Source organism: Culex pipiens, chromosome 3 (assembly GCF_016801865.2).
Source record: "Culex pipiens pallens isolate TS chromosome 3, TS_CPP_V2, whole genome shotgun sequence".
Classification (NCBI taxonomy): Eukaryota; Metazoa; Arthropoda; class Insecta; order Diptera; family Culicidae; genus Culex; species Culex pipiens.
Genome location: NC_068939.1, coordinates 77,470,591 through 77,493,893, shown reverse-complemented (window position 1 = coordinate 77,493,893; position 23,303 = coordinate 77,470,591). Strand labels below are relative to the sequence as shown.

Sequence of the window (23,303 nt, the reverse complement as noted above, 5' to 3'; positions counted from 1 at the left end):
TCGAGTCAGTCTGTCAGACTCTACAACACACCTTCGCGGTTGTTTACACTACACACGCACGCACTGTTGTTGTACAGCGCGCGTTGGTGGTGGTGGTGCTGGCTACTTTGATCGGTCGCGACGACGGCGACCCAGAGTGGTGAATGAAGTCAGTTTAGTTAACGAACTTCGCGGAGCGTCATTTCCCAGTCGCGCGGCTTGCTTGGATGAGTTATTCGTGATTTTTTTTTTGTTTGAAGGGTGAGTGTTTTTTTGGTGGTTTTGTGGTGAAAAGTGACGGAAGTGACAGAGTGTTGCGGTTTTTGTGAGTTTTTAGTGATTTGAGTTGTTGGATGTTTAAAAAATCGTCGACTAATGAAAGGGGGTACCACACCCAACGCTGATGCGATTTGGTCGAAGAAGGCAGACGGTCTGTGGAATGTGCTCCAAAGTGACGTGATAAACCGGTTTTATTTGACAGTTTGGTATTCAAAGCCTGCTGAGATTGTTGATAAAAGAAGCCAAATTTGATGAAATTCCAAAAATAGGCCAACCACGCTTATCCACTTGACTCAATTAACAGGAGTCACTCCCTTATTTCTTTCATGTTACAATGTACGTGATCTTAGTCACTTGAGCTTGTATTTTGACGAGCGATTCCCACGAGTTTTGGTATCCGGCTTAGTGTGTGCGTACCAGAATCGGATTGGATAAACTTGGAGCGCACCAATACTGACAAATCTGTAGTCTGCGAGAGCTGTCACTTGCATTCCAGTGATGTGGTGTTGACGTTTTGGAACGAAATGCAACGATGAAAAGCGCAACTTTCACCCGAAAATGGCAGGTGGCTCAATGGTCTAGGGGTATGATTCTCGCTTTGGGTGCGAGAGGTCCCGGGTTCAAATCCCGGTTGAGCCCAAATATTTTTTTATTGTTATTCACGATTTTTCGCTTATTTTGATTCATTGCCGCTGCCATGCATTCCAAAGAAGGAACTTTCTTCAACGGATTAGAATATTAAATCGAAATAACCAGCTCCGGAACCCAAACCGGAGTGGATGGATGCGATAAACGTGCCTGGAATTAAATGCTGTGGTTTTGAGCGAAAATCATCCCATCATGGTTGAGGAGAATTTCAATCTTGGACGAGAATGAGAGAAGGGGGGAGATTATTTTGCATGCATGAGCAGTTGAACGACGAGGCGTAAACAAACCATTTTCCCCCCAGAGACTGAGAGGGATGTGGAAATTTTCTGTCGAATTGGCACGACATTTAGAATAGGGAGGGAGATTGTTTTGCTGAATTTCTCTAAAATTTTGCACTCGAAGCCCCCGTAAACATTCACGAGATTACCCGGGCGATGATTCGATCGTTCATTTCTATTAGATGTTGATTTAGGAGCGAAAATTTCGGGCACGTGTTATGTTGTTTGCTTTGGATTTGATAGCAATTTCGTTAAATTATCGCTGTCTGGTGGGATTTTAGCAACATTGTCTCAAGCGCCCGGCTAGCTCAGTCGGTAGAGCATGAGACTCTTAATCTCAGGGTCGTGGGTTCGAGCCCCACGTTGGGCGGCAATCTTTTTGTGGTATGGATCTACCATCGGTAATCTTTACTGTAATATCAAACAGATGTGATATACACTTTGGCCAACATGAGTGTGTATTCAAGGAGGGGATGTAGCTCAGATGGTAGAGCGCTCGCTTAGCATGTGAGAGGTACGGGGATCGATGCCCCGCATCTCCATAATCTTTTTTGTAAGAAGTTTGATTGCTGCCCTAGCTGAAAAGTCGTGAAAAAGTAATTCCACAAAAAGAAGTCAAAATATAGTTTTGGAGATGCGGGGCATCGATCCCCGTACCTCTCACATGCTAAGCGAGCGCTCTACCATCTGAGCTACATCCCCTTCATGAGCTCAGTCCAATTCAGACAATCTATATCATATCTATCTGATATAACAGTGAAGAATATCGATGGTAGATCCCTACCACAAAAAGATCGCCGCCCAACGTGGGGCTCGAACCCACGACCCTGAGATTAAGAGTCTCATGCTCTACCGACTGAGCTAGCCGGGCACTGTTGAACACCAATTTTCCCGAAATCACACGGAATTCAACGAAACCCAAAAAAAAAGCTTCTGATTTTAATTAAATTTCGCAACATCCGTCTCATCGCACCAATCCGGTGACGCTTATCCGCGTGAATAATTAATTGATTCTGGCCACAAAGTACACAATTGCAGATTTAATCGGACAGGTCCCGAAGTGCATCGCCGAGACTCACAACCGCCGGATGTCGCAGCAGCACTGTGTGGCAACAAATTGGCCAATTTCCGAGCCTGACCGCAAATAGAGCACCCCTCCCCTCCCTGCCCGGATTAGGAGCCCCCTCCCCATCGAGGCCGCCAATGGTGTACCATGTCAACGATAGATGAGCGCACGGCCTATCTCGACAATCCGTACTTCAAAGGGCACATCTACGGGAACTTTAACCCGTTCTACGCGACCATCGCCGTCTGCACCGCGCTCGGCGTGTTCATCTTTCTGCTGAACGTCATCTGCTGCTGCTGCTCGCGGCACCGCGGCTACTGGAAGGACCGGCACACAGGTAAGAGAGATTTGGTGGATGGGTTAAAGTGAATTGAGTAATCTGTTGAATGGGTGCTAATTACTGGTAGTCTAGTTGGAAAGAATGTTGTAGAATTTATGAAAACTGTTCTTACAAGAAATGTTGCCGTTTCAGGTAAATAGATTTATTTTTAGGATCGCAAAAAGTGTGAAAAATCTTATTTGAATTAAAAGTGTAAGCCCTCTCACTTTTCCAAGAAACGCCAATAAGGTCACTCGAACAAAAATCTTAGACCACCCTTGAGGCTCTGAAAAGTATTCCCTTTTTCAGCCTATTTCTATTATCGGCCTATCAGCACTTTGATCATGAATTACAGCTTTCATAAAGTGTTTTTGAATGTTCCAAAGTAATAAATAGCTTAAATAAAAGTGAACAAGCAACTCTCCATTGTTGATACATCTGAAAATGTTGATTTAATAGCGGAAAACGGCAAAAGTGATGAGAATTTCTCGAACGGCTAAGAGTGATTAAAATGGGTATATTTCCCCTATTTTGGAACAATTTTTGTGTTTGAAAAACATTAAATCTCTTGATTCAGAAAATGGTTTTTCTCGTGTTTTTTGTAGAACAGCAATTTCTTTTTACTTTTTACTCGACCCTCTCGATTTCAATGAAACTTTGTAGGCATGTTGTCCTAAGCTCATATAAGCCATTCTAGCGTATATGGAGCCAGTTTCACTCGGGAATGAAATTTTAGACGGGTGCATGCTTTCAAAATAGCTTTGTATTTCGTTATTTAAATATTGCCGTTGCAGCGTATTAAAAAGTGATCTAAGACAAACTTGTAGGCAATTTGACGGGCTTTCTGAAAATTCACTGAGAAAAATAAATGCCACTTCTATCATATATTTTTTTCTTTTTAGTTTAAAAGTCAAATTTCAAGTGAGCGCACGTTTTCGTTTTGTTTAAATTGTTTATGGAAATAGTCGAAGATGTTACAAAAAAGCTCATGGAAAATGCAGGATAGAGCAAATTTTCTAAAAAACAATAATCATTTAATAAAACTGATTTTTTTTTTCAAAGTAGTCTGACCATCAAAATTTTCTAAAACCGATCTCGGGATTCGATTCCCAAAAAAAAAATGAAGTACAGTCCAGACTCGATTATCCGAAGGCCTCGGAAAACTTTCACTTCATGAATCAAGAAATTATTTTTTTTTTGCTGTCTAATTTTTGATTGGTGAGCATTATTATTGCGCGTATTCCCGAAAAAGACACGCGGCATACCAGTCTCGAAACGACGCGCCGCACTTTTGGCAAATGCGCGCTGTCAAATCCTGCGCGGCAAATCTGCGCGTTTTGGTTTGGTTGATCTTCTTCTTTGAATTGCATGGCATTGTTGCCGGGTATGTTTTGTATTTAACCAAAAATGCAGAAAATTGCTGGGAACAGTGTCTGCAGCACATTCTGAAATGCCGCGTGGCGTGTACCTTTGAGAGAAACGGACAATAGTATGACCCTTAAACTACGGTGAAGTGATTTAGAATTTTTTTCAATCCAAGATGGCGGCCAATATGGCGGTGACGAAATATTGAAAAAATGCATTTCATTATTTAATAGGCAGTCAACTATTCAAATTTGACTAAAATGGGATCGCAGAACTCGAATTTGACGTTTAAAACAAAAAAAGTCCCATACAAACCTTCGGATAATCGAACTTTGGATAATCGAAACTTCGGATAATCGGAGCTTCGGATAATCGAGATTGGACTGTATTAGGGTTGGGTCATAGTTTTGTGGGTTTTGACCATTTCTATATGACAGACATGATTTTTCAGTCTCGTTAATATTTTTACGTTTTTATTTTTACCAGATTTGGGTGCTCTCAAGCCCATTCAAGCCTTCGGACTCCAAGGTTCGAGCAGAAACTTGCAATAGAGACCACAAAAGACCTGGGTTGGAATATTTTTACCGGAAGGCTCGTCCAATTTTCCATAAAATTTGCTCTGACCGCTTGTAAACATAACATTTGACCAGGTCTAAAAAAGATTTTTTTTTTCCTATTTTATATTGAAGGCCAACATATGATTTTTTCATGATTAATAGATCAACGGAAAATGAATTTCATTTTTATTTAGTTTGAGATACTTGAAGGACGTGTAGATGAACAATCTCAAGCATTTTCGATATTGGTTTTTCGTAAATAGGTCAAATACCGATGCAAAAAGGACTTTGTTTACCAATGGCTCTTACAGTTTTTTGAAAACTAATCCGAGATTTATTAAAAATCAAGATCGTTTCTAAGGATACAAGATGTCACCAGAAAAAGATAACTTCTTATTTTTTTATCTTTGCATATTTGTATTGTGAAATTGTCTCAAAAATACGAATATGATAAAATTATCATCGGAAAATTTGATCTTAATGGTCCCCCAAGCAAAAATTTATAACCAAAAAAATACTTAAAGAGAAAGTGTCTATTTAATACGTTAAACTGCCTTACCCAAAGCGTTCTCAGCCTCAGCTGGTAGTCCAAATTGAATTTTGCCTAAGCAACAACCTTTTTCAGATTTTTGTCAAATTTTAACCATAAAACTTTGTGTCCTGATTTGCCCCACTCGCCGTTGACTTAGAGTGCTCATATTTTGGTCAGATGCTAGTTTTATACGTGCAAACAACTCCTGAAAATGTCAGGCAGATTGTTAAGGTCCAAACGACGTCCCATATAAAGGGATATGCCCTGTTCGTGGACTCGCTCGTAAAGTGTTGGTAACATACGATTTCAATTGTCACAATCATGGGTTGCATTAAATGCAAACTTAGTTCTGGAAGTCAATTTGTTTAGTTTTTTGTTTAGAAGATCTAATCTAATCTAATCTAATCTAATCTAATCTAATCTAATCTAACCCTATCGCAGCCAGTCTTTCGAGGGCATCCTGGAAAATGCCTAAGGTTGATTAACGCCTAGCACTCTTCTTGTCATTATTAACAATTGCAGTGCCCCAATGCAATAAATTGCTTTGAAACATCACAAACTTTAAAACGGCCAGGCCAACTGCGTAAAGTTTACCGCAAAGATGATTCGTTGAATTGGATTGAGTTTGAGCATGAATGTTCAAACAACAACACATTTCTGAATCGACAGGAGGAAGAAACGTGGGGATCCCCCGCTCACGTCTTGTTTGTAAGAGCAATAAATCGTTGGGAGCCACCAGCTAAGAAGTTTTGGTGCTCCGGGACCCTCAAGGATGGGACACTCTATTTCCACAAATGCCCTGGACACTATTTGCCGTGGTTATAGCGCCACAACTCGCTCTTTTTGCCTTCCTCACTGAGGTAAAGCTATAATCCTGCTCGAAAAATGAACTTTTGAAAAACAGCTCGTAGACCTATATTCATGTATACCTATCGACTCAGAATCGAAAACTGAACAAATGTCTGTGTGTGTGTGTGTATGTGTGTGCGTATTCACCTTGGTGCTCAAAATTCTTGCCAAGTTTTCTCGGCACTGGCTGATCCAATTTGAGTCAAATAAGTTGCATTCGATCCGGTTTGGTGCCCCATACTGCACTATTGAATTGTTTGAAGATCCGATAAGTAGTTCAAAAGTTATGTATAAAAAAGTGTCAGAGTTGCGAATCGGATCTCACATAAATGCATGTAAACTATATCCAGACCCATCACCCGACCCATCGTTGGTTAGGTTATCAAAAGACCTTTCCATCGAGTCCAAAACATTGAAGTTCTGGCAACCCTGTCTCAAGTTATGATAACTTAAGTGATATTCATGTACTTTTTAGATGCCGGATCTCACTTAAATGTATGTAAACTATGCCCGGATCCATCATCCAACCCATCGTTGGGTAGGTCATCAAAATACCATTCCAATGAGTCCAATACATTGAAGATCTGGCAACCCTGTCTCAAGTTATGACCACTTTTGTGATATTTATGTACTTTTTTGATGCCGGATCTCACTTAAATGTATGTAAACTATGTCCGGATCCATCATCTAACCCATCGTTGGGTAGGTCATCAAAAGACCTTTCCAATGAGTCCAATACATTGAAGATCTGGCAACCCTGTCTCAAGTTATGACCACTTAAGTAATATTTATGTACTTTTTTGGTGCCGGATCTCACTTAAATGTATGTAAACTATGTCCGGATCCATCATCCAACCCATTGTTGGGTAGATAATCGAAAGACCTTTCCAATGAGTCCAATACATTGAAGATCTGGCAACCCTGTCTCAAGTTATGATCACTTAAGTGATATTTATGTACTTTTTTGGTGCCGGATCTCACTTAAATGTATGTAAACTATGTCCGGATCCATCATCCAACCCATCGTTGGGTAGGTCATCAAAATACCTTTCCAATGAGTCCAATACATTGAAGATCTGGCAACCCTGTCTCATGTTATGACCACTTTTGTGATATTTATGTACTTTTTTGATGCCGGATCTCACTTAAATGTATGTAAACTATGTCCGGATCCATCATCTAACCCATCGTTGGGTAGGTCATCAAAATACCTTTCCAATGAGTCCAATACATTGAAGATCTGGCATTCCTGTCTCAAGTTATGGCCACTTAAGAGATATTTATGTACTTTTTAGATGCCGGATCTCACTTAAATGTATGTAAACTATGTCCGGATCCATCATCCAACCCATCGTTGGGTAGATAATCGAAAGACCTTTCTAATGAGTCCAAAACATTGAAGATCTGACAACCCTGCCTCAAGTTATGATCACTTAAGTGAAATTTATGTACTTTTTTGGTGCCGGATCTCACTTAAATGTATGTAAACTATGTCCGGATCCATCATCCAACCCATCGTTGGGTAGGTCATCAAAATACCTTTCCAATGAGTCCAATACATTGAAGATCTGGCAACCCTGTCTCAAGTTATGACCACTTAAGTGATATTTATGTACTTTTTTGATGCCGGATCTCACTTAAATGTATGTAAACTATGTCCGGATCCATCATCCAACCCATCGTTGGGTAGGTCATCAAAATACCTTTCCAATGAGTCCAATACATTGAAGATCTGGCAACCCTGTCTCAAGTTATGACCACTTAAGTGATATTTATGTACTTTGTTGATGCCGGATCTCACTTAAATGTATGTAAACCCATCGTTGGGTAGATAATCGAAAGACCTTTCCAATGAGTCCAATACATTGAAGATCTGGCAACCCTGTCTCAAGTTAAGACCACTTAAGTGATATTTATGTACTTTTTTGATGCCAGATCTCACTTAAATGCATGTAAACTATGTTCGGATTCATCTTCCGCCCGATCGTTGGTACGGTAATCAAAAGACCTTTCTAATGAGTCCAAAACATTGAAGATCTGACAACGCTCAGTCTCAAGTTATGACCGCTTAAGTGACATTTGTGTATTTCTTTATTGAGAAACAAACCTTACCTGACAAAGTTCGTTCTGCCTTTTTTCGTTTGTTGACGTTTTTGACTTTTTTGCTTATTCAGCCTCCTGTGATCAAAACTTGATTTTAACCTTTCCCATACAATCTGCAAATTTTCCGGAATCGGTTCCAGAGTGGCCAAAGTTGTAACTTTTTGGCACTCACGAACTTACCATACGAACCCAACGCAACAAAGAGCACCTCGATCGGACGTTCCGTGTTGAATTGATTGGCGTTCGAACAAAACCGTCGAAATTTTGTATACATATAGAAGATAGATAGAATTTGTGTCCAAACCCATAATATCACCAAATGTTGGTAAGAAGTGAGGAAGGCACCATCCACATATGTGGATTAGGTTAGTTTTTGTTTAGAAGATTCAATTATAAAAGAGACACGCTTTTGAAAAATTTTAGTCAATAAGTTCTTTAAAAAATCAGGTAAAAAATAAAAATAACGAATTTCCAATTTTCACTTTTCAGGAAACCGTTGGCTAGTATCAATCTGGTCCGTGACACCGCACAAAAACCCACCGTTGGACCTCACCGAACTGAAGGACGTTCGATCCTTCCAACCAGTGAATGTAAGTAAAATATCCCTACTGCACTGAATTACAGTAAATCCAATCGTGAAGCACCGTTAAATCTCCACGCTTATCTCGACGCTTATTCCCCCATTTCTAATTCAAATTCCACGTTACTGCAAAATTTATTGCTAAACATTACGATTTTTACGGGGTCGCTCTCTGTCAGCAAAAATATCGATAAAATTTCCACCGAAATGTACTCCATCATCCCACGAGATTGAACGAATGTGGGTGTATTCTGTTTGTTTTGGGGGCATAAATTTGATTTCTCTCGAGATTGCTTTCAGGCCCGTTGTCCCGGTGAAATTATTTGATCCGCCCGTCCATTGGACGTTATTCAAAGCTGTTTTAAATCATAAACAACGCACGGTTTGTGTGTGCGAGAGTTAGCCATCGGAAAACATTCAACCCCCTCACACCAAAGATCTCGCGATAATGCCGCAGTGGACCAGCTTGACTGGGGGTGTTTGGTTCGTTTTCATCATAAACATATGCTCAGTCATGGTGTGCTTTGATTCATGAACATTCGAATTTTCTCCTTCTTTGACATGTTTAGAAATTTGGGTCATTTATTTTGTTTGCAATTGTAGCTTCTTTTTTAACGTAAAAATATATATATAAAAGTTCTAAGAAGGATTTAAAGAAGATGATAATAAAGTTTCTTTTCCGAATATGATGGATGCCCGTTAGTAAATGTTTAACTTTCAGTTGAATGTTGAAACAATATTTTTTTTGTCAGAAAATATTGCGTCAAATTTCATGTGTTTGTAATCTCCGCTCATACTCCTACTCAGGCCACTGCAAATAAAGCGCTGTAACATACTGACTGCTGATACTGATTGCGGAGCATTCTGACCAAGTGCTCTCCATTCCAACAATCATGCGATGCGGAGGGATGAAAGCGAACTTATTACGAATATTTCATGATGATGGTTCAAGCTTCACCCTCTGACTCCCACGTGGTCCTCCACATATTCGCCCACAATTTCGAACGCCGGGGACAGAATGCAAATATTGTCCGTTCTCCGTAAATGTGCTCGTGTGTGTGTGTGAACTTTCCGGTTCCGTCGGAACGCAACCTGCGTAAATCCCATGCAGGCACAGAAGTGCAATTATTGGTTTTCGTGGGGGGCGGGGGATGCGGTTCTTGGGATATTGGTCCCCCTGGATCATGAATTGAATGCAAAGGGATTTACGCTGATTAAATATGATTTCGACGAATGATTAATTTAAAAGGATGGTTGAGTTGTAGCTTAATTTTGGTTGAAATTTTGCCTCAATAAAAAGTATGAAGTTCGATTATCCAAAGGTTACTTTGGAACTTCGGGTAATCGAATCATAATATTTTTTTTATTTTCTCACTTTAACTTGAAATTCGAACTGTTTGATTCCATTTTAGTCAAATTTGGTGGTTGATCGCCTTTTTATTAAAAAGACCATTTTCACAATTTGTCGTCACCGCCATTTTGGCCGTCATCTTGATTTTAGAATTTCTAAATCATTGTACATCAAAACAATATCCTACAAATTTCCCACGAAAACCCGCGAGCTCTTCCCGGAAGAGTGCCAAAATTGATTGCCAAGCGATAATTTCTACGCTCTGTCGGGATGCGACCGCAATTTGCGTGCGTTTGACTGTGAGGATCCGCCCCAAAAACAGGATGTGTTTTGTCAAAATTTGGCCCCCGGCTGGTGGTGGCCTTTTCGACTTTCGTGAAGGGGGTGGTGACGGCGGCAGCCGCGAGGTCAACAAAATTGATCTGTCCATCAGCCATTAAAAATGTATCATTTTGGGCGGAGGAAGAGCGAAACTGCGTGGGTTGTCTGGGTTTTGGAATCATTGTGGGAGAATTTGAACACTTTGTTTCAATGAATTCAAAGGACTTTAATATGTTTTGAACTTTGCTATTGTGATTAAGCTCGTAGCTGGATTTTCTGGCATCTTCCTAGTTGGAGTGAAAAAAATCAATTTGTAGAAAAAATTATGGATTAAAATTCTGTTTTTTTATCACTTCTCCGACATCAGGAATAATTGTTTGAACATGCTCGCAATTTTTTTATTCGTTCGGAAATATATTATTTTTCTTGAAAAAACTTTCATTTTCAATCACATGATCACCCCTAATTCTGGCTCGATGCCGCCATCATGCGACCGCGTGCTCCATTTGTATGTCAACAAAGCTGCAGCTGGATGGTGAGACGAAGTAATGGGGGAAGAGATTTTGACATTTTTATGCCCGCTTCTGGCCCGCCGCCTATAGAGTTATTTACGTGCGCATGTATTGCGTTACGTACACGAAAAAAAGTGAGGTTAAATTTTGTCCGGCCAGCAAAATCAAATGGTGCACTAGTGTGTGTACGCGAAACGTCATAAAGCTCTATTTCGTCGGTCGTTGAGTCGCCGGTCGTTTCCAGCGACCGAGTCCAGCTAGGAACTGATCGTACAATATAAACAAGGTGGAAAAAAAAAACATCTGAGTATGCATAGTAGGCCGTCTCAAACTTGGCTGAATTGTATGGGTGTACTGTAGGGTGCCCAGAAAAAATTACCCCCTGCTCCACAAGCGGAAAACGGTTTTTTGGGTTATTTTAAGCATCTGTGTAAATTTTGAGCGACATTGGATGAGATTAACCCATTGATACCCGAGCCTAAAGTTGGTGAAAAAAATGTTTTCATGCAAAAATGACTTTTTTAAATCGCTAATAACTTTTCAGGATCGGGTTTTACAGTTTTGGTATGTTCTACAAAGTTGTAGAGCATTAAATATTCAAAAAAATGTCACTTTTGGGAATATTTGGATGGAAGAAACGCACCGTGCAGACCAAACCGTAAGAAACTTGGGATCTCCATACATTTTTTTCGATTTTTCCCATGCAAACTTCACCTCCGAGTATCAATGGGTAAATGATGACCGATTTTGCTCATATTTGGCCCAGAGTCCTAAAATAGGACAAGGAACAATATTCAGCTAGTGGAGCGAGGTTTTGAAAAAAAGTCCCATATTCTGGGCACCCTAATGGACAGCTGCCAAATTTACACTTGTATGGGTGAACCAATGACACAAAATGGCTTTTTTGGTCATTGGGAAGACTAGCATTTTAAATGGGCGTAATATTCAATGTTTGGTCCTTTTAAAATGTTAGTCTTGATTTAAAAATTTTCAATTTTTTTTTCGAAAAAATCGGAAAATTTCACGAATGTTTTATGTTTTAACATTGAAAATCGGACCTTTAGTTGCTGAGATATCGACATTAGAAAATGGTGAGTTGTTTTGGTGAGACTTAGAAAATTTCAATTTTCATGTTTCTTTTTCTTAAAGCGGTTCTATCTCAGCAACCCGAGGTCCAATCTTCAATGTCTCGTAGACAATTTTATAGCAAACTTTTCTGAACTTAAAACAAAATATTTTTAGAAATGGTCACTCATGGTCACTATTTTTAAAAATCGAAAAACTGCAAATATTTCGCTAAAATCAAACTTTTGGTGGCTATATCTTGAAAACAGAGCCATTTATCAAAAAATCCGTTGAGTACTTTTCGATTGAAAATTCAATTTTACATTTAAAAAATACGATAAATTTGTTTTTGCATGATATTTTGATTTTTTTTTCCAAAAATCACTATTTTTTCAAAAATTCATAACTCAGCGACAGATTTTTGATCATGTTTCTCTATGGCTCAGGAGGATTTTTACCCCCTAAACCATGTAAAAAAATCTCGAAAATAAAAAAAAATACGTATTTTGGGAAATTGAGATCCAGTGAAAAAAAAAAGATTGAAAAATCTGCAATTTTTTTTCCGTGTACCTATTTTTTTCTCAATAGTCCTCAACAATTCCTACAACTTTGCCGAAGACACCAAATTGATCAGAAAATTCACTCAAAAGTTACAGCTACAGCTCCCTCCGTGTACGCACGAGAGCATGCAGCTAGTGCTCAGTGCTCCATCGTTTTTCCGATTTTTTTCGCCGTAATTGATTGTGGTTACCCGCGAGTTTGCTTCTCCAGCATGCCAAAGGCCGGCCGTGACCGTGGCAGTTCGAGTGCGGCCTCGAAAAACCCGCGAAGTTCGTCTACCGGCCGTGTGCAAAAAGGTAAACAAACCAACGCCGTGTCGGCCGCCATCGCGCAGGGGAGCGTCAGCGCTGAAGGCATCGACAAAAAGTTACTACATCCTGGATATGTCCCAAGATCACCAGTGCGAACCCGTTCCGGTACTTCCGGTGCCACGACCAGTGGCACATCAACATCCCCATCAGGAACGAGTTCCAGATCGACGTCGTCGTGCTATCTTGTCGCACCCGCCATTTTGACGTTCCGAGAAAAACGCGTTTTAATGTTTGACCTTGAGTATTCAAAAACGAAAGCACGCAATGTAAACAATAACAAACACGTTTTGTTTGGCTCACCATTCTGTGCATTGTCCCAAAGTTTGGTTGAAGTTGGTTGCTGTAGTCCCGAGTTATAATTACAAATGTTTACGGTAGTCTAGCTTGTACGTGCGACAAACGCATCCTGACTTTCCTGGCCTGAAATCCTTTTGGCCTTTTGTCGCACTTACATCAATTTTCATGGAGTGACAAGATAGCACGACAAGATTGAAACTACTTTCATATGTAAAGTGACAAAAATGCACGGAGTTTTTTCGGTTTTTGTTGAATATCTCAGGATTGAAATCGAATTTTGGGGATCTGTGAAGGTCAAAAGGTGAGGAATTGTGAGCTGCACAAAATGGCGTTCTTAACTGAATTTGGCCCAAAATGCACGTACGACAAGTTAGCACGATGGCGACGAGATGCTGAGCGACGACGAAGAAAATAACAACTCTGACGATAGCAGCACTACCGACGACGACGACGACGATGATGGTCGTGCACGGAAAAAAGTGCCGACGTCAAAAAAGAACAACTCTCCAGCGGAACGTAGACCACCTCCAATTTTTGTTTTGGACACGTTAGCGGACGATGTTGACGAGTTGCTGGAAGGCCTCGGATATTGTCTGAAAATCGGTAAGTCGGCAGTGCAAGTGATCACACTGACCAAAAATAATTTCGACCTGGTGTTTGAAGAATTGAAGCGTAGCAACTTCAACTTCTACACATTCAACCCCGAGAAGCCCCCTGTTAAGGTTGTCTTGCAGGGTTATCAAGACCGTCCGATCTCCGACCTGAAGGGTCACCTTTCGGACGCCGGAATAAAACCGCGGGAGATTAAAGTGCTCTCGCGCAAGACAACGGTAACAGGTACACACACACTGTACCTGTTGTACTTCGACCGCGGCACCGTCAAGATCCAAGACCTGCGGCGGACTAAAACGTTGGACGGTTTTTGGGTAAACTGGCGGTTTTACACCAAGAACCCGACGGACGTAGCGCAATGCCACCGTTGCCAGAAATTCGGCCACGGCTCGCGGAACTGCAACCTCCGGCCCCGCTGCGTGAAGTGCGGTGAGTCACACCTCTCGGAGGCGTGCGCACTGCCACGAAAGGCGGACTTGGGGGACAAGGCAGAACAAACCAAGCCGCGCATAAAGTGCGCGAACTGTGACGGCAACCATACCGGCAATTACCGCGGATGCGTCGCGCGCAAGGCCTACCTCGAGGAGCAGGAAAAGAGGAAGAAGAAAGCGTCCCACCCTCCTCAGCGAAGTACGAGCGCAGCCGTTCCTGCAGCTGGACAGCGTACGGTTCCAGCGGAAAACTCAGCGTTCCCTCCTGGTTGGGGGCGTTCGTTCGCCAGCGTGGTCGCTGCCGGTAGCGGCAGTACGGCCCAGCAAGAAGTCACCGGGGAAGATCTCTTCACCCTGCCGGAGTTCTTTGCTCTCGCGGGGGAGATGATGACGCGGTTTCGGAGCTGCCGGAACAAGGCAGAACAATTCCTGGCCCTTGGGGAACTGATGATCAAACACATCTACAAAGGATAAATTTTCTGTGATCTAGTATTAAGCTTTCTCTTCCTCTATCCCCTTTCCTTTGCAATTTCTGTAAGTTTTTTTATAGTTTTTTCTTACTCTTGCTAGTGCCTTAGTTAAAGAAATAATTGTTCCTAAATGGATTATGATGCAACACACAGCTGTAAGGAACTCCAAAACTCTGTTATGCACTTCAAAATAACTCATTGTATCTTGATTATTCACCAATAAAACCGAATTGAAATTGAAAAAAAAAAGTTACAGCTGTTTGAATATTTACGTACCATTTTCGTATGGACAGCAGCCAAAATTGTATGGAGACTTGTATGTGTGAACCAATGACACAAAATAGCTTATTTGGTCATAGGGAAGGCCCCCGCGAAGTTTGAGCCAAATAAAAAAATTCAAATAAAATCCATTTCCGGTTTTGGTAGAGAATTGCTCATGAATTAAATTTTCTCATAATTCATGCACTTCCAGTCTTAATTATTTAATAAAATTGATTTTTGCCCAACTAACAATTCCCTTATACAATGTTCCTTTTTTTCCTTCCAGCCCGATATTGAGCGTCCGGTCGAGTACACCGTCTCGCACCACCGCCCTCAACAACAGTACTACCCCCAGCCACCGTACGGATCTAGTGGTGGCCGCAGCGGAGGTTATCCGGAGGAGTACGTCGAGCTTCACAAGCGCGAAAGTGACATCTAGAAGCTAAACCAGAGTTCTTTTTTTCTTCAAAAATGGCCTTCATCGTGCTGTATCCGGCCGTGGCCATGGTCGCCATGTTCATCGTGCTTGTCATCATCTTGATTCTGAGGTGTGGCGGCCGGGTCGGGTTGCGCCACCATGCCCTGCCGGACGATCAGGACTTGCGGGACCAAACCTACGACCAGAAGGTCAGCTATGCTTGAGGGGGAGATTTTTATGGTTTGTTTTTGTACAAGATTTTTTTTATATAGATATTTTTACAAGAAGAGGACGACGGATTGAAAGCCAAATGTCTTAAAGTTTAGTAACTTCCTCTCACTTAGTTTGTAGCAGATTCGTATCTATTCCAACTCAACTTTTAACACATTCCAAACAAAAACAGTCCCTCGACAAGCTCTTCGTACTAAGAAATGAACTGCAGACAGCCTCAACAGCACACAAAAAAGGCTCATCGCGATAATCTCGAAGGGTTCGCCCAAACCGGATGTGTCCCGCCATCCTCCGCAATCAAAGAGTCTCAATCAGTTTCTCTTCTCTCATCAATTTCAGTCCTTTTTTTCGTTTTACCCTCGTCTTGTCCACAGATTTTTAAGCGAGCCACAAAAAAAAGTAACCTCCTCATCCTTCTGCTTCTGCCAGAGACTAAATCGAAATTAGGAAGCAAAGAGTAGGAAAAAAAGTTTGTTACTTCATTTCCGGCTGGGCAAACAGCTTCCTTTTCCCTTCCCAAAAAAATCCCCCAATCTAATACTAAATTTAAGAGATCTTTTAATCGAAACTGATTCCATCCAATGTTCAGTACTTGCTTTTCGAGTACGCGTAAAAGAACTGCACTTTTAGGTAAAATCTTTTTCTCAAAAGCGAACATTTATTTTACTAGAGTTAAGATCGAATTATAGTCGTAAAAGATTCCGTCCTAGCAATAAAAGTCATTCCAACAATCGTCAATAACAAATAAAAACAATGTTGTAATTCATAGTTGGCAATTTGCCACCTCTCTTCCTTGTCATATTTTTAATTACGGTTCTCCTCGTTAACTTTTGAATTCGTGAAAAATAAAGCAGCCCTTTCATTAATGGGAGGTGCGAAAATTTTAATTATTTAAAAAAAAACAATATATAGATTACGCACACATCCACCACTATAAAGCAGAGGAATTCGTTAATTTTCAACCGAATGAAAATCATATCAACCTGCATAAGTTATAAGCGAATTAAAATTTTAAAAGCAATGTACACACAAACCGTCGGAATGATAAATAAAATGCAATAATCTTAATGAGTGCGTTTCGTTTTTTAATGATTTGTTTGCGCTTCGAAACGACGTTTGAATTGGGACGAGCCCAACAGCCCAATTGTGGCCCGGAAGTCATAAAAAAAACAAGGCGTCAATTGAACTGACCCTAGCGATGACATGCAATAAAAATCAATTTAAATGGTGTCAGGTGTGCTGTGTTGTTTCAACTATGATGGACGACATAAGCGACTGGGAAAGGTAAGTTAAAATGGCATCAAACATTTCGTCGTCATCGTGCTAACTTGTCGTACGTGCATTTTGGGCCAAATTGAGTTAAGAACGCCATTTTGTGCAGCTGACAATGCCCCACCTTTTGATCTTCACAGATCCACAAAATTTGATTTTAATCCTGAGATACACTCAAACCCCGATGGTTTGACACCAACTTTTGTCAAACGAACCCACTTTTTAGTTTGACACCCCTTTTTCACGGAGTTTACACACACTTTCAAACGTTTGTTTTGATAGTGTGCGTGGGCGTCGTGTAAAAAGTGACAATTCGTCACTTTCTAGTTTTACTTCGACCAACCAACGGGGTACAAACTAACAAAGTGTCAAACGAAAAAGTGACCAACCACCGGGGGTTGAGTGTGTCAACCAAACAAAACGTGTTTGTAATTGTTTACATTGCGTGCTTTCGTAATTGTTTATTCAAGGTCAAACGTTATCACGCGTTTTTTTCGGAACGTCAAAAAGCGACGTACGACAAGATAGCACAACAAAACCTATTATCCCGAGCAGGTGGAAATATCTGGAAAAGTTCAAGTTGTCAGGAGGTCAGGACTTGTTATTTCCAAGATTTGCTGTTAAAATTACACAAAATAAAAGCAGAGATTTGTTCGAAAAATGTCTAATTCTATATTCAAATATTATTACAGGAAAGTACAATAAGGCCCTCGCAAATATTTTTGGAAATTTATGTCAGCACCCCCATTTTGGTCAAGTGTAATCATATTTAGCATGTTTAAGCTGGTTTAAAATTATGTGATTTTTTTTTATTGATTGTAGTGTACAGCACCGCAAAATCCTTTAGGCCGTTGCAAATATTTTGCAAAGTTTATGTCCCCCCCCCCCCCTTCAAAATTGGTCCGAAAAATCAGGCGGCAAAAAAATATGTTTTCAAAAAAATGTCAAAATTTCAATGGACATAGAAGTCTACGGCCGATGCAAATATTTAAAAAAGTTTTTGTCCCTCGGCCCTGGCCGAGGTCAAGGGGGGGGGGGGGGGGCAAAAAAAATTAAAAATATAAAAATTTAAATAACAAGCCATAATTTTCACATTTAAATGAAAAAAGGGTCTTAAAATGCATTTTACACTAGTTCAGTTGTTTTGCAATCATTAGGTTTCAAAAAATCTAAGATCTCACAAAAACAAAAATTGCATCGAAAAAAAAGATTTTGCATCAAAAATTTTCTAAAAATCTTAAGATTTTTTAATAAACCCAAACATGCTAAAAATGATTTTAAACGCAGGAGAATGTATTTTAATTTGATTTCAGCTGGTTGTACTTGAATTTTCATTGAAATTTTGAAGTTTACTGTAAAAATATTTTTTTTGCCCCCTGATTTTTCGGGCCAATTCTGAAGGGGGGGGGGGGGGGGGGGGACAAAAACTTTTAAAAATATTTGTACCAGCCTAATCAACTGAGAACAATCGTCAATGCCTTTTTCTGCATTGAAAATCAAATTTAACATGTTTGGACTCGTTTAAAAATATTTTGAACTTTTATGAAATTACAATGTCCAGCACCGCATTTTTTCACAAAAATATAATTTTCGTAAGTATTTAGAAATTTTGGAACTCAATGATTGTAAAACAACTGAACCCCCCCCCCCCCACCAGTACTTAGATATTTTGGAAACTAATAATTCATGGCTCACAGTTTTAATTTTCATGCTTCATTTTAATTTTTTGATGATGCAAATAATGATAAGGGCAGGGGGCAGAATGGGCCACCCTTGGTTTTGGGCTTTAGAATGGATTTAAACCGACTGTAAGGCAAGGTTCTTATAAAAGACGTCAAATAACACCACCACACCGAAAACCACGTTTGAATTCATTGTATTTCTCGAATTATGAGCAAAAATGTAAATTTATTGAAAAAACCACGCATATGTTGTTTATTTCGAGTTTCCTCAATAAGCTTTCTCGAAAGTTAGATTGTTTGAAAAAGTTCGTTCAATGTTTATAAGGAGCTATTACGAAGGTAATCAAACAACAACGGAACCTCAAATCAATTTAGAGGCTTGGTGGTGAAAGTGTTAAATTTAAATCCACTTGGGGGCAGAATGGACCACCCTTATAAACAGGGCTGCGGAATCGGGTCATGTTTCAAACGACTCCGACTCCAACTCCGACTCCGGCTTTCTGGGATTAGCCGGCTCCGACTCCGACTCCGGCTCCGGCTTTCAACTCCGACCGACTCCGACTCCGACTCCGGCCTGCCAACTTTAGCCGACTCCGACTCCGAATCCGACTCCAGCTTTCAATAAATTAATGGCTCCGACTCCGACTCCGACTCCACGTATTTTTCAATATTTCAAAAGTTAGTTAACTATTATTTTGAAAACAATGATAAATACGATTATTTAAATACTCTCTTAGTTTCATGTTTTTCTCAAGGAAAGAAAATTCGAATCAAAAAATGGAAAATAAAGTTTCTAGGTTATAAGTTTTATACGTTATTATACCATAAATCAAAAAATATCTACAGATTTGAAGGCATTTTGTAATTTTTTTTTATTCATTAACTTAACTTCAAATTTACGTATAGTTTATTAAAGGCTGATAAATTTAAATATTTAATTGTTTTTTTTTTAATACTCATGAAAACAAACCTAGCCTTGATGATCAATCGATCATCATAATCATAATTTCAATTTGCTAACTTGTAGGCTAACATTTATTAGAACCACTGTGACTATCAAAGTCACCTTGGTTTTTTTAATACCAAATTTAAACGAAACTATTTTTTAAAGCTTCATTGATTTTTATTAAGAAGTACATGGACATCACGCCATGGCTGAAGGAGATTATTATAGTAAATTATTGTACCTACATTTTTCTTCGTGGAATGGACTCTAAAGGGGTCTTTTTTCAAATATCCGTGACCTTAAAAATATCCTAGGGGAGATGGGGGTAAGACGGCCACCCTAAGGGAGAAGTCTAATAAAATTTACACAACAGATTATTTTGATCTCAAATTACGTACATATTGTTCTACTACTAGTCCATTATAGAAATGACACAAATTAGTTGGTCTAAAAACCAATTTTCAATACTTTTCAGCAATTTTAAAAAAATAATTGAAATCGTATATATATGAAATACGCGGGGTAAGACGGCCGCCACTGTGGGGTAAGACGGCCAGTGCTATAAATTAACTTAATAACTTTGCTAAATCCACCCAAACACCTACATGGTTGGTTCAACAGACTTCTCTGAACATCATAACTATTTTGGTTGAAAAAAATCAGGTTTCAAATGTGAAGAAAAATGCTGTTTAAAAAATTTCATATTTTGGCTCAGTGAATTTCATATTATTGCGACCACATTTTATGAAAAACTATGAACTTTTACTACAAAACAAACACAATTTGATACAAAAAAATAGTTTGTGTATTTAGATTAGAATAAGTAAATCATACTTATGTAAACAATATTAAATTAGCGATTTTTATGAAAAGTTTGATAGGATTTCATACTATTCAATGAGTTTTGCTATATCTCAGTAAACAATGTTGTCGAAACGGTAGTTAACAGCATTTTGATTAAAAATTGATAGTTTTATTGAAAATGCTTTTCCTTTATCTACAAATATGTCTTAATAGCCAAAAACCGTCAAAAATATAACCTATATCAAATAAAATCTACAAATTACGGGTGGCCGTCTTACCCCCGGAGGAGGTGGCCGTCTTGCCCCCAAATAAATTATTTTTTTAAACATTTTTTGTAAACAGTTCATCGCATTTTTTGAACTTTTTCGAGGGACATAATCTAGGGAAAACTTCAATTTAACATGAAAAAATATTTCAAGACAGGAAAACATATTGTTATTTAACAAAAATGCTTAAGTTGTAATTAATGAAAATTACATCCAGTTTCAAGTTCAAAAATTATTTATTTATTTTGAGCTATTTTTATACTATTTCAAACAATATTTCTGGCAAAGGTGACTCCATATGCATTATTTAGCATGAGGAACAGTATTGCTAAACATTTTAGTAATATTCATTAGTATACTTATTAAAACAGTGGGGTGGCCGTCTTACCCCGCCTGGCCGTCTTACCCCCAGCTCCCCTAGTTGAAGGATTTGTTCAATTAATTTTAAATTTAAAATTTTCTATATATTTCAAAGAAGGCGCGCAATAAATCATGAATCTTCACCTAGAACGAAGCATTATAAACGATCGTGCGCCTCCATCAAAATATATGAAAAACCTTTAAATAAAAAATAAAAAAACACAAAAATCCAAAAAATAAAAAAACACAAAAATCCGCCGGTAAAATATTTCCTAGGTCACTGATATTTCAAAAGGACTCCTTGAACTACATTTCCAATAAGATTTTTTTTAGGTTCATTGATTTTCTATGATAGTCACCTTCTGTCATACTGGCGTGAGACATTTACATTATGACAAAATTCATACCGGTTGAATCACATTTTATAAATAAGTTAAAGTACTATAATTATTTTTCATATATTTTTTATTGGTTCTTTTTCGGTACTTAAATTCTGAGATTTGTTCAATGATAATTTGCAACGATATCAACATAGTTTGCAAGGATAAAAACTTTTAGATAGAAAAAGAAAACATTAAGATAATTGGTTTATTTGCCATAATCAATGATTATTTCAAAATAAGTTGCAACTTTATATGATATTTTTTGTCAGTTTCAAATATTTTAAATGCGACATGTTGAGTTCCAATTAATAGATTGATATAATCGTTGATAATTTGATGGAAGAGTTTTCCGATTATTTTCAATCTTTTTATGTACCTCGCAACTTTTTTCGTAAAAAAATATTTACTTAGAACTTCAAATACATTCGCTATAGGGGTAAAAAATGACTGTATATGTAATTTAAAAAAAAAACTGGATTGAATTTGGTCAAATTTGAATTGAAAGGGCAAAAAAATATAAGCAAAAAAAAGCAGTCAAGAATCATTTGAATATTTCTGACTACAAATCCAATATTGTTAATTTTTTTAGTTATGATACTACATACTTGGGTAAGAGAGGATTAACAGGTTATCAATTTCAATGATCATAGTGAAATAACACAATTAAAGCATTCCATTCACAATAAATAAAAATGCTTCAAAACATAATGGCACCCGATAAATCTCTTTCAGAAAATAAATAAAAGGGCAACGCAGTGCATGCAACTCAAAAAAAAAACAATTGAAAATATACGAAATTTTGAGAATTAACCTGCATTACTGTGGGGTCCTCGTCATTCCGGACGCAGCTCGCAGGCTGCCGATCATCCTCCCGACCGCCCTCTGACCACATGTCCGGAATGCCGCACACTCGATCACCATCGCCGCCAGCACCGTCCTCGTTCACAGCTACCACTCAACTAACTCTCTCTCTTCCGTTTCCCCCACACGCTGTTCTCTCTCAGCTTATCTGCCAAGGGGCATGACACTCAGCGGATCAGACCCTACAATCCCCCCTTGGTTTTATTTGAATGATGTTGACCTAGTGCAAAACCTAACAATGTCAATAGAAATCTCTAACTTCTTTAAAATAAAATAGTATCTGTCATATGTGAAACTCTACTCTAACTTACTGCTTACTGTTATACATATTATCGTCTTGAGACCTGTTTTACCCATTCATGGTAATAATGTGGTGCAGATCGTGAAGATGACCTATTAATTATGCTACTCTAATGTATACATCTTACACAACAAAAGTTGAATAAATTCTTCTTCTTCATCTGTTGATGCATAATCAATTTCCATATACATAAACGCTTTTACTATGTTCAACCTTTTGTGAACTTAGCCATGTTACATTAAAAATTACTTATTTAACATTTGTTTATCTAGGATACAGAATCTCTATTTGTTTTAATATTGATGATGTCGGTAATCACATCAAGATGTACTCGAGAACTATATTTGTTTGACTAAATATATCACTGGAATATATTCTCCAAGTAGAACGTCTACCTCAGCACAATATCCTGAATCAACAAATTTAAAAATATATTCGTTATGGTCTTGCGCAATTCACTATATTCGTCTTACACAACGTCTGAAAATATATAACAAAACACACCATCACAACGTAACGGAAAACATCCCATGATCTTAATCTCAGTTATATCCTGCTTTAAAGGTAAAATATTGTATCGATGGGCTTGGTTTCGATTTCTTCTTCAACACAAGAATGATTCGTTTACAAATAAATTCTAATTCAGATCCTATCCAACCCTCGAACAAAATAAAGTTGAAACAATATTCCAATGAATCAGTATCAAATGCAAATGTCAAATGTCTTATGTTGAAACTTCATTGAGTTCTTCAATATCACCTCATATTAACCACAATATATTTCCTCAGTTATAATTGCTCAATTCCTGTCACAGGCATGCATACTGTTAGACAAATGAGTGCCACTTCATCTAAGTAAAGTGAAAATTTCCTAAGATTTTATAATAAAACATACTTATTATTCACAATTATAGTTCACTACTTTAAACTATCAAACAAATCTAGTTCAACAAAACATATAGTTTTGTAATTCATAAACATCGATATTGTTATTCAGAATTAAATCAATTCTAAATTTCCTATGATTGTTATA

The 23,303-nt window shown here is 38.6% G+C and overlaps 2 protein-coding genes and 5 non-coding genes across 7 annotated transcripts; 5 read left to right on the top strand and 2 right to left on the bottom strand.

The window, feature by feature from the left end:
- The first annotated feature begins 103 nt into the window (after positions 1-103).
- LOC120427234 (uncharacterized) lies at positions 104-15,207 on the top strand. The gene is made up of 4 exons (XM_039592098.2): positions 104-240; positions 2,210-2,587; positions 8,465-8,565; positions 15,034-15,207. Exons 2-4 carry the CDS (start codon positions 2,398-2,400, stop codon positions 15,184-15,186), a joined length of 444 nt encoding a protein of 147 aa, XP_039448032.1. The 5' UTR covers positions 104-240; positions 2,210-2,397; the 3' UTR covers positions 15,187-15,207.
- Trnap-ugg (transfer RNA proline (anticodon UGG)) lies at positions 826-897 on the top strand. The gene has a single exon. It is a non-coding gene; the product is annotated as a tRNA-Pro (tRNA).
- On the top strand, positions 1,482-1,554 carry Trnak-cuu (transfer RNA lysine (anticodon CUU)). The gene has a single exon. It is a non-coding gene; the product is annotated as a tRNA-Lys (tRNA).
- On the top strand, positions 1,654-1,726 carry Trnaa-agc (transfer RNA alanine (anticodon AGC)). The gene has a single exon. It is a non-coding gene; the product is annotated as a tRNA-Ala (tRNA).
- On the bottom strand, positions 1,814-1,886 carry Trnaa-agc (transfer RNA alanine (anticodon AGC)). The gene has a single exon. It is a non-coding gene; the product is annotated as a tRNA-Ala (tRNA).
- Positions 1,983-2,055, bottom strand: Trnak-cuu (transfer RNA lysine (anticodon CUU)). Its single transcript has one exon. It is a non-coding gene; the product is annotated as a tRNA-Lys (tRNA).
- Positions 15,208-15,218: 11 nt separating the features above from the next.
- LOC120427235 (uncharacterized) lies at positions 15,219-16,468 on the top strand. Its single transcript, XM_039592099.2, has one exon. The coding sequence runs from the start codon at positions 15,219-15,221 to the stop codon at positions 15,387-15,389; it is 171 nt and encodes a 56-aa protein (XP_039448033.1). The 3' UTR covers positions 15,390-16,468.
- Positions 16,469-23,303: the final 6,835 nt, after the last annotated feature.

Bases quoted from the DNA above. Each gene is read 5' to 3' on its own strand.
- LOC120427234 (XM_039592098.2), top strand. From the start codon at position 2,398: ATGTCAACGATAGATGAGCGCACGGCCTATCTCGACAATCCGTACTTC. The intron at 2,588-8,464 runs GTAAGAGAGATT...TTCACTTTTCAG, and splicing joins CTGGAAGGACCGGCACACAG to GAAACCGTTGGCTAGTATCA. The intron at 8,566-15,033 runs GTAAGTAAAATA...TTTTCCTTCCAG, and splicing joins GATCCTTCCAACCAGTGAAT to CCCGATATTGAGCGTCCGGT.
- LOC120427235 (XM_039592099.2), top strand. From the start codon at position 15,219: ATGGCCTTCATCGTGCTGTATCCGGCCGTGGCCATGGTCGCCATGTTC.